Source organism: Pestalotiopsis fici (assembly GCF_000516985.1).
Source record: "Pestalotiopsis fici W106-1 unplaced genomic scaffold PFICI_Scf_2, whole genome shotgun sequence".
Classification (NCBI taxonomy): Eukaryota; Fungi; Ascomycota; class Sordariomycetes; order Amphisphaeriales; family Sporocadaceae; genus Pestalotiopsis; species Pestalotiopsis fici.
In genome coordinates this window covers 2,143,588-2,156,980 of record NW_006917092.1, presented here as the reverse complement: position 1 = coordinate 2,156,980, position 13,393 = coordinate 2,143,588, and the positions used below count along the sequence as shown (strand labels likewise).

At 50.9% G+C, this 13,393-nt stretch overlaps 3 protein-coding genes across 3 annotated transcripts; 1 reads left to right on the top strand and 2 right to left on the bottom strand.

Annotated features, from left to right (window-relative positions):
• Window positions 1-578: 578 nt before the first annotated feature.
• Window positions 579-2,048, bottom strand: PFICI_02848 (uncharacterized protein; the record flags this gene model as incomplete). The annotated part of the gene is made up of 2 exons (XM_007831429.1): window positions 579-1,825; window positions 1,907-2,048. 2 exons carry the CDS (start codon window positions 2,046-2,048, stop codon window positions 579-581), a joined length of 1,389 nt encoding a protein of 462 aa, XP_007829620.1.
• An 823-nt stretch (window positions 2,049-2,871) lies between these two features.
• PFICI_02847 (uncharacterized protein) lies at window positions 2,872-3,352 on the top strand (the record flags this gene model as incomplete). The annotated part of the gene is made up of 2 exons (XM_007831428.1): window positions 2,872-3,061; window positions 3,309-3,352. The coding sequence occupies 2 exons, from the start codon at window positions 2,872-2,874 to the stop codon at window positions 3,350-3,352; spliced, it is 234 nt and encodes a 77-aa protein (XP_007829619.1).
• Window positions 3,353-3,928: 576 nt separating this feature from the next.
• Window positions 3,929-11,968, bottom strand: PFICI_02846 (uncharacterized protein; the record flags this gene model as incomplete). Its single annotated transcript, XM_007831427.1, has 5 exons — window positions 3,929-3,961; window positions 4,023-8,329; window positions 8,379-8,859; window positions 8,911-9,302; window positions 9,358-11,968. The coding sequence occupies 5 exons, from the start codon at window positions 11,966-11,968 to the stop codon at window positions 3,929-3,931; spliced, it is 7,824 nt and encodes a 2,607-aa protein (XP_007829618.1).
• Between the last annotated feature and the right edge of the window lie 1,425 nt (window positions 11,969-13,393).

Genomic DNA, 13,393 nt, shown 5'->3' with positions numbered 1-13,393 from the left:
GTGCCCGCTCGTAGCCTCGCCAAACCCCCAGTACCACAAACCCCCTTCTCCTCGCCAATTTAAATTGATAAATCTACATCATGAGGTTGAGTCCAGACTCTCTACTTGATCTTGTTGTTGTGTTGTCCCAAGTGTTTGTTGCTGTCAGCCACCGTGCCCCCAAGAAAATGGCCTGTGGGCGCATGCGGCTTTCACAACCTAATGCAAGCAGTAGCATTACGATTGCTCCAAAGTCTCGCGACAAGGCAGCTATTGCTGCTGCTCCTGACCTCAGATATCGGCCGCCTGATTTTGTCATTGACTGACAAAATTAAGACCCAACATCTCAATCGTTTTTGCATGTAAAAGATAAGTTACGTGTTGTGAAGAGTATGGTTGAAAGTGTCTGGGCTGTCACTACTTTATCCCAATAAGGAAGCAAAAAAACAAAATATGGTTTTATCTTTTCATTCATTTTGTTACACTTGCATGGTACAAGAAATATCATATCTATATGAACTGGGTATTCTTTTGCCCCTAGCTTTTCTTTTCATGACTCTTCTTCGGCCCTACATGGCGCCGACGTCAATAACCCCTTCTTAACGGGTCTTCTTGATCTCGGCGGACTGGGCGGGCTTGCTGTACAGCCAAATGGCCACAAATCCGAGCCAACCCACAATGGTGGCGCCGATGCCAGAGATCCACGGCCAAGCACCGCTGATGACGAAGCTGCGGGGCCACTCATCGTGGGCAAAGTGGCGCACCGAGACGGTAGCCTTTTCCTCAACGTTGGAGTAAAAGGGGCGCTTGTGGTTGACCTTGAAGTTAAAGATGCCGTGCTGGTCCGGCAGCTTGAACGAGGCCGAGTAGGTGGTGCTGTCGGACGAGGTGGTGACGGGCTTCAAAGGCAGGCGGTGGAAGGGAGAGAGCATGCTGAATTCGAGTTGCAGAGCATCCTTTTCGGGAACGGTAAAGGGGGTCCAGGCGTCCCAGACGTACTCGGACAGCGAGATGGAGTAGGTGACATCGTTCTTGATGCGGTAGATTTCGGGGTTGCTCTGGTTGCTCTGACCCTCCTCGTTAAGGTGGTGCTCGACCCAGTTGACGCGCAGGACGCCCGTCTCGCCAAATGTCCAGCCCGACACGCGCTTGGCAAAGTCGCGGTTCAAGGTGGCTACGGAAGCCTTGCTGCCGTGCTTCTTGACCTTGGCGTCGAACCACTTGTCGCTCAGCATGTCGGCGCTGCCGACGACACTGACGCGGGCAGAGTTGCGAGCCTGGAAGGTGGTGACCAGCGAGAGCTGGCTGCCGGCTGCAAAGAGGTCGTCGACCATCTCAGCCTGCTCCTTGGGGTCGTAGCTGTAGGCGGTACTGGGGGCGCGCAGGACGGGGGCGAGGAGAGAGCCAGAGCCCAAAGTCTGTCCGACGCCAGAGGGGAAGGCAAGCAGCTCGCCATTGGGTGCGGCGGGAGAGAAGAGGTCCTGAACGTCGGCACGGAGGGGGCCCGGGGCAGGTAAGAGAACAACGTCGTGCTTCTCGGCGGCGGATGTGACATCATAGTTGAAGTGGTCGACGACGAGGCCGCTTCTGTCGGGCGGCAGGTGAATGTCGAGCTCGAGCAGTGTCGAGACAATCGAGGTAGGGGCAGGGTTCTTGGAGGAGAGGGCGACGAGAATGTTGCCCTCGGCGTTGATGAACTGGACAAGAACATTGGGGGTCAAGCTGGGGCCGAGGCCCTTGACCTTGGTCGGCAGGAAGATGAGGTGGTCATACTCGCGCTCACCGAGCTTGAAGAGGTTCAATGTCTCACTCTTGGGTGTTTCGTAGGTGATCTTGAAGCCGCGAGCTATAGTAGAGAATGAAGTTAGCAATGGCGGTTCTCTCTCCCAAGTGCTTTAGCATAGTTTGCATTGGAGCTCCCAATTACCTTCTAGATCGCCAAAAAACTTTGAGTAGCCAGCCTTTTCGGCAACATCATCCAGAATGACGAGCAACCTCTCCCCGCTGGAGCTTACGGCCTGGGCGACGGCCGCCAGCAGCAGCAGGAGGAAGGACACGAGAGATCTCATCTCCAACTGTGGGCAGAAACAATTGATTGCAGCAAGAAGGGGAAAAAAAAAAGGAACAAGAAGAAGACCAATCGACGTCTATGGCCTCATTGATTGTTCCTCAATTTGGATGAGTTTTCTCGACAGAGTTATGAAATGTGGTTGAGTCGTCGATTGGCCGCGTGTCACTGCGGTGCAAGCTGTCGTCTCTTTGTCCCAAAAGTTCAGGGTCGGTCGGCCGCAGTAGTTAATTGGCTTTTGGAGAGCTATGGGCCTATCTATCCTCTCTGGCATACGTATCCCGTAAGTGCCAAGAGTTTCCACTATTGTCAGAGGTTCAAGTGGGTCCCAGTTTGGCTCCAAGCTCTCCTTCTGATTGCCAGGTGCGAAGCTTCGATTTGCCAGCTGCATATCATGCAATCTGGGGAGATGGATAGGACCCAGTAGCATTAACCAATGCCAGGCATTGTGCTCATTGATGACCACCAAACAGCGACGAAGCACGGGCCAATCAATTGGACGGACTCTCTACAACGACCTTGAGCTTCAACCTCGATTCCATCTTCGCGCCGCCGCCGCTCGCCGCCTGATTCCAATTGCCTCGACTCCAGCTCTCTACAACCACCAGCGCTTCCAACGAGCGCCAATTGAGTGAGTGTACGTACGTCTCTCACCTTCCAAACTCCCGGCAAATCCACAGCCACGACCGGTCTCGAACTGCCCGACACCTGTGCAAAGAATGCGCATTAGGGACGGAGGGGGAAAAAAAAAGAAAAGAAAATGAAAGACGAAGCTAACATAGCACGTTGTCAGGAAAGCAGACGCACCAGAAGCTCACAAAACCATGTCGAACCCGACACCAGCATTTTTCAACGGCCCTCTGCGGTACATCCGCTGGTCCGCCCGCGAGCGTCCCGCCTACCTGTACTCGGTCGCCCTGGGCGCCTTTGGCCTCATCATGCTGGCCACCGTTCCTCCGGTCCAGAAGCGCCTCGGCTACGAGAGGGCGAAGCCGATTCCCATGACATATCCCAGTAGGTCTCTTGTTTGAATCCATATTACGCCCTCATCGTTAAGAGGCTGCACCCGGGAGATGGAGGTGGGGTTAGTCATGAAGCCAGAGAGGAGGGGGCGACGAAAGAAATGAGAATCTTGAGGAGGGGAGGCATTTCACGAGAAAATGGCACATGATTTCATGGGTGGGAATGCGACATGACGATACAGAAGGGACCAAAGTGGCTGCAATTTGAAAACAGTATCGAATGCTAACATGCACAATAGTTCCTGCAGGACCGAGGAAACAGCTGAGCGGATATGAGGACTAAAGGGCGTGGATAAATGAACAACTTGGGGTCAGCAGAAATGAAATGGTAGGGGATATCGGCAAAGTGATGATGAGCTTCGCAGAGGCACACATTGTACATATGCCAGCTTGCCGATTCACCTACAAGTCCAAATCAGGACACAGAGCCACAGCATCCAGCAACTCTCCAGATTACGGAGAGTGGGAAGGAGGACACGAATTAGAAAGCCATCCAAAATGTAACATCACGCTTCAAACACATTGATTCTTATTCCTATATGGGGGGATCCTTTGCCATCTATCGCTTATGCTACTCCAGCAATGCCTAAAACCTGTACCCTCCAATCAAAACATGACGCCTGAGAACGCCAGAATGTCCTTTGTAGATCTGAGTCGTTGTCAATATCTCCTCCCACAGAGTGCCGCCCCATGTGCGGCTCCCATATCGACCATGATGGACTCGATCAATGGACAAATGCTACTCCAGGCTCTATAAGTGTCGGCTCCACAAAGCTCACAAGTCATTGTCGTCTCTACTTTCGCCTCGACCTAACCAAAAAAGACCCCCGATGGAAGATCTACGATCATTGGGAAGGCTCTACCTCTCTCTCTGAATCAGATTCCATTCGTACTATAATATCCACTAGTCAGTAATTGGTCTCTGGACGAACAATTTGAAGGTCTCTGCTTACCACTCTGCCATCATCGTCCCCAGTGTACACTATTTGCGGCGTTGGGTAAATGCACGTGATTGCCGCTTCAACGTTTGCTCCTGTCTCGCTCCGAGCATCAACGTGGTCGAGTCGTCTGATTGGCTCGAATAGCCATTTCCCATTCTTGCTCACATTGCGCTTCCAGATGTTGACTCTTCCTCTTCTGTGACCAGTGAAGACAATGAAGTTCTCCAGCCACTCGCTGCCAGATCCTTCGTAGAAGGAGCAGGACTGGACATAGTCGTCATGTTCTCCTGGTATGCATACGTTCTGATCGAGAAGGAGCTCTCCATTCAATGTATACAGTGTTACATTCGGTCCAGAACAAATCATAATCTCTCCAGACACGTCGTTGATGCTGGCGCATTCGACCGCCCGCGGACACCGAGGAAGCTTTCGGATGAATTCGAGTCGATTGAGGTCCCACAGGAAAATGTGGCCATCGGCTGATATTGTGACGAGGGTGCTGAAGGCTTTGGACACTGCAATAGTTGTGACTGGGGTCTTGTGTCCGAACAGTGATGAACGCAGCTGCAAGTCAACAGGTTTGCCGCTTGAGGTATGAATGCTATACACGGACACCACACAATCCTCTCCGGCGGTAATCAGGGTCTTTGAGTCAGCCACGACTATGCACGAAATTTGACCAATATGGAGATTTTCGTTGATGCCGGCGTTTTTCCTATTCTCCGTGAAATAGAAGCGAATGCTGTTGTCAGAATAGCCCCATTCCAGATACTTATCATAGAAAGGTGGCAGATTGAGGCGGAATGGAGACGAGCACAAAAGGCGATCGGACTTTGTCGAGTAATGGAGAGCCGCTACCCGCTCGTGACTGTCCAGTAGGGGATGAGGAATTCTTGCCAGAGAGGCACATGAGGTATCGAGTCGCTTTGCCGGGAACCTCATGTGTTCTTTTGACGGGTGTGGTCGCGTAAAGACCTGATGCGGCGTCTGGCCAAAATTGTGAATGATGCTGGTCGTAGACTCCCGCTCATGGGCATTCGTGATTTGGTCAAGGTCTTTAGCTCCGTGGTAGGATAGCCAATGGAACACATTCATATTCTCAACAGCAGCCTCTCCACGTTGTTTGTGCCCAAAGATCAAGTCAATCCAAAGATGGAGATGCTGGCTCACATATGGGCTTTCCAATGCCTCACGGTGTTTGGCAATGAATATCTTTGGGTCGCCTTTGGCCCAGGGGGGCAGTTGAACGTGGTTGACCTTTCCACCGCCGCCTTGACGCTCGCCAAAGTCATATCCGTTCATGTTCACTAGGAATTCAGGCAAATAGAAAAACTCGGGGATAAGTTCTCTCACGTCGGCACCATTGTCTCGAGACGCTGACTTCCAGGAACCCTCGATTGAATAGAACAGTCGGTCGGCGTGATCAAAGGTTCCTCCTTGCAGCAAAATATACGATTGGACAAATGGCGGCAATCGGATAAGATACGATGCTACCACCATGGAGGAAGAATAATGCGTGCCATAGTGGAATGGCTGTTCACCGATTTCCGCCAGGCTCTGGTAGCGAAGCGCATAATCCGATTGACGGCTTGGTGTTTGTGCTCCCATGGGCTTTGAGAGGTCGCGAAATGTGGCTGGGTCGTTGAGGTCCAACTCATCGCTCGTGTAGTCGGCAAGAATCCAGGGGAACACGGGATACTGGGTTAGGTCATTGAATGTCCTACCTGCCATGGTATTTATCAACATCAAATAGTGAAAGTTGGAAATCTCCCCTCTTTGCCACCGGCGCATGACAGGATTCCATGGCGATGAGTTGAAGAGACTTCCAAACTTTGAGCCCAGACTCTGTGCCGATTCTTCTGAAACTCTTAGGGACTCGAGTCGCCAAGTATCCTCTGGGCTAGGCAGAGAAGTTGCACCAGTAGTGTGCGGGACCTTGTTCAGCAGTCTGTTGTAGACCTCATCTCGGGTAGCTGGATTAATAGCCGTTAGAAGGTAGCTCCGGCCATCAGTGAAAAAGATCTCAATAGCCACATCTCGCAACAGAAATCGACGCTTGGAGATGCTAATAACGTCTTGCCATGACCAGTTGCGAGAATCTTGCGAGCGTCGTGCTGACGAAGCCCGCTTGTCCCCCGTCTTCTTCCCCATGACGATCTGCGAGAATGGGTCTCGTTCTTCCTCGGGAGCCTCCCAGGCATTTACAATCTCGCCGTCAGCACATTGAAAGAAGTTATCCATGAGGTACAGATTATTCTTCCCTACAAGAAGAATACCTTCGCATGTCTCCAATCCAATGATGCGAGAGACATTATAGACTTGCTGGACAGCGTCGTGGGTTTCAAGTCGGCGCATGACACGACGATTCTTGTCTTCAAACCCATCTTGGCCGTCGGGATCATTCGGATCGTCAACCATTTCAAATTCATCCTCTGGTACAACCGACTGATTGTCCGAAACGTCAGTCTGTTGCTCCGGGGTCTCAGATGGTACCTCCTGAGCGTCGACTTCGAGATTCGTTACCTCGGCTGGCTTTGGTATAGCCGATACAGGCGTGGCGGCTGTATTGACACTGGGACTCTCCGTTGTTGTAGCACTGGTATTCAGTCTCAGACTGGAGGCAGACTGCGAGTCGTTTGTCTTCCTCTTTGGTTGAAATACCTCATTCTGAGATGAGTAGTCTGGGAGAATGCGGACTCTCATGCGGTCCCGGCCTTCAGTCCTGTCGAGTCTCCACTTCGTCGGTCGAGGTTGATAGAAGATAGCACCAGGGCGAAGGAGGTTTTCGCTCATTTTACCGAACGCAGACGAAAAGTATATCACATCGTCCTGCTGATCCTGCATACTGCGTTGATATTTGTAGTGTTCGGACCCGTAGATTGATTTCATCCATGCGCTGTTAGCCATGTCATGATGCACAACCACCTTATTCTTCTCCAAGAGCTCGACCTGCCATCGCTTGAGCGTCTCTCTACGCTTGGATAACCGTGACCGTGCTGTATCTGTCGTTCTCTGGTTTTCGAGGCTCACAAACTCTTCCCAGGTGCGCGACAAACCATTGAAAAACGCGCCATCTAGCAAAGGCCTATGGTCGTCAACCCACGCGATGAAGGCCTCGTTGTCGAGCTCGGTGAGCTTTTTGAAGTCTCTGGTCAGATTTCCCTGCTCGGGGATAACGAAGTGCCGAAACAGGATCGAACACTCATCCGGCTTCTGAACAAGCATGATACGCCAAAGATTGACTGCAGCAAGTCTCACATCCTCTCGAGAATCGACAAGCTTGAGGTACAATTGATACCAAAGAAGCTTCATGTAGTCGTCCTCCACGGATAGGGAGTCCAACACTACCATTTGCCAATAGAGGAGTTTGTTCATGGAGAAATTGGCCTCCATCTCTGTAGTCTGAGAATCGTCCATCTCAGACAGCCTCAGAAGAATTAGCTTGAGGAAAGAGCTCCGGATTGTGGAGACTGCTTGGTTGCACAACCGCACGGTCTTCAGCCTGGCAATCTCTGGTTTCTGGAGGTACTCAAGGAGAAGACCCGCAAAGTCGAGCATCGATTCAGTTCCGTTCATGAACCAACCTTCAAAGATGGCCTCTACCATGTGGAGACTAAAGCGCGCCATATTGGTAAGAATCTTTGGCTCATGCAGGAGTTGCCAATCAAGTTTGACGGTCGTGGACATCTGATTGATGGTCCTTTGCAAGATATAGGATTCAAAGAACGCTTGATGTTCTTGGAAACCTGGTGGAACCTTGAGAAACAAACCGAAGCCTGGGAACTCCTTTCGAGACAAGAGTTGATCCACAAAGACATTGACGACGAGTTCCGTCATACCTTCCAAGACTGTATGCCCAATACTTTGCGAGGCTACCTTCTTCTTCGGCGACATGACATGTGCTAGTCGTGAGGAATTTGCTTGAGGAGACTTTTGTGATGTGAGGAGAATGAACGAAGAAGCTTTGCGTAGCGGGGTGCCACGCGCGCTGTTTGCAGGCGTATCTTGTGTTGGGTCCTGGATACTGGCAGTCCTGACGATCGGCGCCGGGGCAGAACTGCCGGGCATTGGGCGGATAATCACGTCACTGCCCTCGAATGTGAGAGCAGAGTCCCGAGAGTTGAGCTCGGTCTCAGGGGTGACAGCATCAGTACTTACCAACGCTGGATACAACGCGGAAAGCAATAGCCTGACATAATCGGAGTTCAGGGCGAAATCTCTGAAGTCTGAAGATCGAGCATGAAGATCGGACAAGAAGCGCAGGACTGTCTGTAATGCTGCAGCGTTGCTAGCTACCCTATCACGGGCTGACTGAGATGCTACGAAACTGTTAACTATGGCTATGGCAAGGGAAGGATGCAAACTTACGCCGTGTCTCGAGTTCTTCAAGAAGAGACATTGATCTACCACGAGGCCGAGTGATCAACGCAGGGGAAATCGAGTTTATCTGTGCTGATGGAGACCGATCACCCGATGGCGAGTCTGGATCCTCCTGGTTCTTGAGAACGTCTTTCAACCCATGCTGCAGCATGGAAGTGATGATCGGCAAGGCTTCCGGGTGCACCACTCTTGACTTTCCAAATGTTTCAATGAGGCTGAAGAAATCAAACGTCCGGTCGAAATCTACCTCGGCCACGTCATGACCAAAGAGGATGCTCAAGCATATAGGCCATAGGGTCGGAATGTCCCACCACCTCTTAAGGCGATGGGCCATGATAAAGAAACCTCCGGTTTTGCCGGAGAATTTGCTCGTGTACGTGGTACCATGAGCCACTAGTAGCCTGGCTAGTATCTTGCATCCGTGGACAACAATTTCTGGATTGTCTTCGGACAATAATTGTAGCAGCCACTGAGCAAATGTCAGTCTGGAATGATAGGTTGGCAGCCGATCATCAAGTACCTTGTTTGTGACAGTCCGAGCAAACTTGCGGATGATCATCAAGTTTCCCTTCTCACAGAGCAGTTGGCTATACATTTCAAGTATCTTGATGCCGATTGCCTTCCTAGTCAAATAGGGTGAGCTCTTCGCTGCTGTGGTCTCGCCTTCTAATGTCGGCCGCCGCAGCGTCGATAGGTTCTTTGTCTTCAAAGCCGCTGATCCAGGCTTCGGGGTTCGTGGGCGCGATGCTGGCGGCGTGTGGAAAGCATACGTAATGAACAAGGCAATAGAGCGATGAACTTCCGTATTGTAATTGCATTTGACAAGGTTCTCAAGGGCGGTTAGAAAGAATGGCAAAACAGCCGAAGGTAGCGGTTCGGCTTTCAGGGCATCGAGGAGTCGTTTCACAATACCTGCGAGACACTGTGTTAAGATATTAGGCTTCCAAGGACATTTTTCGACACTTACGCATGCGCAACAAGCGACGGTTGTTGTATTGGTGATACTTGCTCATTACAGCAAATGTTACAAACTGCTTGTAATAGAGTTCTTGTATGATGGGCGCGCATTTTCTCCAACCATCAAAGTCGATCAAGAGGATGCGATAAGCCAAAGGATTGATGATAACGGACTCGAGGGGATCGTGATGAGTATATCCGACAAACTCGAGGAGAAGGCTGAGGAGCTGAAAGCAAAGCCTGTCCTTCTCGATGCTCTCAATAGGCAGCTTTTCGGTGATTTTATCATTTCCAGCTGAAGGAGTGTTCATGCCGAGCTTGGTCTTCAGTATTATGCCGATGATCGCGTAACCGCCATCTCTTTCCAAAGCCTCACTATTTCTCCAGCTCGAGTTGGCACAACGGAACACCAGTTCAACAGCTTGCAGAAGAGACTCTGAAGATGATGCTCTTTCGATCAGTTTCAGTGCTATGGGAGTAAAGCCACCGAGGCGCCACATGGTGTCATCTAGATATTGGGGCACAGCAATAATGGGCTCTCCGGTGAGCACAGAGACTCCATTCGATCGCATCAATGCGTCATTGACTGAGGGCTGAGCAGTGTTGATTGCTACACCAATGCCGTTCTTGAGAGTCATTTGCACCAGAGTGTTAGCTGGGCCCCGCGATAGCGCCCGGAAAAGCTGGGAGTCACCGAGTGGATCTTTCTCTCTGAATATCGAAGACGGCATCATGCTAAGCAACAATCGTTGTTCGGGTAGAACATGACCAGCTTTGTCGCGTATGACTTTGAGAATATCCGAGCTCCCATCTTTACCAGCTGCAATCATGTCGTTCCGCAGTCCCAGTGCCGCGGAGGCCTCGTACGTTTGAAAACTACCCAAGCAGTCTTGGAAATTACCTTGATATCGAGGTCCCAACCGGCTGGCTACGGCCAGGAGTTCATCACTTAAAGCCTCTTCAAAGAGATGCGTCGAGGCAAGTGATATTTTCGTAGTGATGAGTCCGTGACCCAGGTATGTAGCAAGTTCCCGAGGCGTGCCGATGAATGCCAAGACAGGATGCGTCCTCGTGCTGCTTGACGTGAATGACGCAAAGCTCTCGGTGCTAGAGTTCATCGGCGGCGGCGGAGAGGGGTAAGGGGCTCGGATTTGTTCTACAAACTCTCCGTTTACATAGAGCGAGGCCTTGCTGGGGGTCATTGTCTTTGGTCGTCGATGTACCAGAGCAATATGATACCACAAGCCTTCCTCAAATGTAAACGACTTGAAGCGCACGCTAGGGCGCTGAGACTTGACTGAAGTCTGGAGTATGAAATTTCGACTGTCTTTCTCAAGATAGATCAGAAGAAAACATGTTTGCGTTACATCGAACACACCAAATATCGTGGTATGTGATCGGGGGTCGAACTTGTCCACACGGACCCAAGCACTGAATGTGTATCCTGCAGAGGACTGAGGAGGAAATGATCTCCCCAGATTTGGCACGTCGATGGATGAGTGGCCGTGGAGCGATAGATCGAATTGGATGAAAGGAGGATTCTGATTCTTCTGGACCATCTCCAAACAGAAATCGGCCGTTGGAATTGACGAGCTCGTCAACAGGGCCTGTGCATCAGCGAGCCTTCCAACTCCCAAAACCATGAGTCTCTTGCAGATTCTCAGCACTATTGCGCTCTCAGCATCATCCAGAAATGAATCTTGGTCAAATGCCAGCTGCATCAGGCGAGACGATATGCCTGACTCATGTACAAGAGACAAGTTGTACTCTGACACGTTGACAATTGCCTCGAGGACTTGGAGCACAAGGACGGAGATGAGTCCATTATTCGTATCCTTGCCTCGGGGCATGGAAACCCAGAAATCTACGATGGTGCGGATCACTTCCGGGTTCTGCAGGGTCGACTTGGATCCGACTACCTCGTTGACGGCCTTTTGAACTTGAGAAACAGGATCCAAGGCTTTTCCGTCATTGTCTTCGCTGATGATCTCCCTGGGAAGTACCTCGTAGCTACTTGAAACATCATCCAGCTGAACGTCAATGTTATGTAAAGTAGCAGTGGAGCAGAGCTGGTCCAAGGCCGGATCGTTCAGCGCAAAAGCGAGGAGCTTGCCGAAAAGCTGGCCACTGGTCCAAAAGTCCAGGTCACTGCCACCGAGACCAATGCTCGCGATGCTCTGTTCCAGGGCTTCCCAGCCGCCTCTTTCGACTCGTGTACGAAAATAGCGCCGGTTTCCTGGATGGCCGCGGAAAGCTGCCGACAGGACGCCCAAGACGGCATCTAATAAGCCAAACAAACTCTTCTTCTCCTGTTCGCTACGTTTTTGGGGGTTGTAAAAGCCCGAATATGCCCGCAGAACCTCAAAGATGCGATGAAAGCCCCGCAAATGTCGAAAGTCATCCTGAACAGAGCTCGGCGGAGCAGCTGCAGCCAAATGCTGTCGAATTCGCGATATATGTTTCACGAGCTCGTCGGCATCTGGGTATCCATGGTCCGTCTCTACGACGAGTACAGTAGTCACCCCTTCCAACAGCTTTTGCAGGACTTCAACAGCTTTCGATATTGATTGTGCTGCCGACGCAGAGGTCGATGAGCGGTAGCGGCTTGGGCGAGTTGCCATGATGTAAAAGGTGGGCAGCTCGCTTCGAATAGGGCCTATAAGCCTCCTGCTTCATTGTTCTGGGTATCATGCAGACGAACCCTCAATAGGGCCAAATATATCGTTTCAAGGTGCGATCATCGAGGTTCAAAGGTGTTGGCGCAAGTCTTCGTTTTCGATCGGGACGTCGTGGGCAAAGGAGAAGGAAACTATCGCGATGCTCAGCTAAGAGCTGCCTGTTGCATGTGCCCACACAGCCAAAGGCAAGGCAGCCAGACCCGGTTTCCAGCACCGAAGGAAGAGTGTAGCACAAGAGCTTGTTGGTCTTGATATCGAATGAAGGAGGCAACAGAATTAGCCTTGCCGAGTTCTTTAGATCCGAGACAAGAAAAGGAAAGAAAGAAAAAACGGCAGCTTGTTGCAGGAATATCTCACACACACAAGTGTCAGCCTTGAGATCGCGCGGCGCGTGGCTTGGGTAGTAGGGAATCCGTATCGCTTCCCATCCCACTTGGCTTGGGCGGGGCCCGCTTTGCGTCACAGCCGCATTGAAGTACCTACTAGGGGGGCCAATCCTGAAGTGAGCAGCGATCATCGCAGGGGTCCAGTGCAACGCAACTGTGCGTTGGATTAATAAGTCCCCTACTAAAAAAGACGTGCCCTATCTGCGTCCAGTAGGGTAGCTTTCTTGTAGCATTAAACTACAAGGTTACAGCGCATCAATGATATGGAGGTAACCGAACTGCTCTTGCAATTTTGCATAGGTACGTTGACAGCAAAAATCAATCATGTCCACAGCAAATATTGACCCCCAACTCATTAAATCTACAGCGCGCAATCTTGTCCAACCCACAGCTCTTCCGTATCACGTATTTCACGATCATTTCAAGTCGTAAAGTATAATTGCGACTCGTGGTGCGACCACGTTTCAGGAGCAAGTTAGTTACTACCACCTAGATATGTTACTTACTACGCTAGATGTAGCATCGCTCAGATGAACCCGTTCGGCATGTCAGGCTATGCCCAGATACGAGAATTATTCTCATGCTTTAGGATTATGATCACAACTATACCAATAAAACCTTCGTTCAACCGTCTCGAGATGCTGCAGATGGCCAAATTGGAGCTTTTAATGATGTCTAGACTCATTCTGAGCGAGTGTTATTTCAGTGGAGGTGAAAAGGGTCCAGCCCCACGCTTTGGTAGCTTATCTCCGACTAGGGCCTTTGTATCCCGTATCCTCCGGAGCCTCTTCAATGTGGTGGGTCATGGTCACTTTGTCAACTGAACCCTTATGCATCTGAATTCATCTTAGCTCCATACCGACGCATGAATTGATTCAAAAAATGGAAAGAAAAGTTGAAGAGAAGAAGTATTCACGAAGGTTGCACGACTCGGGGCGTTTCTTACCCCTAGAAAACTGCTGGTGGGCGTAGAGGCAGACTA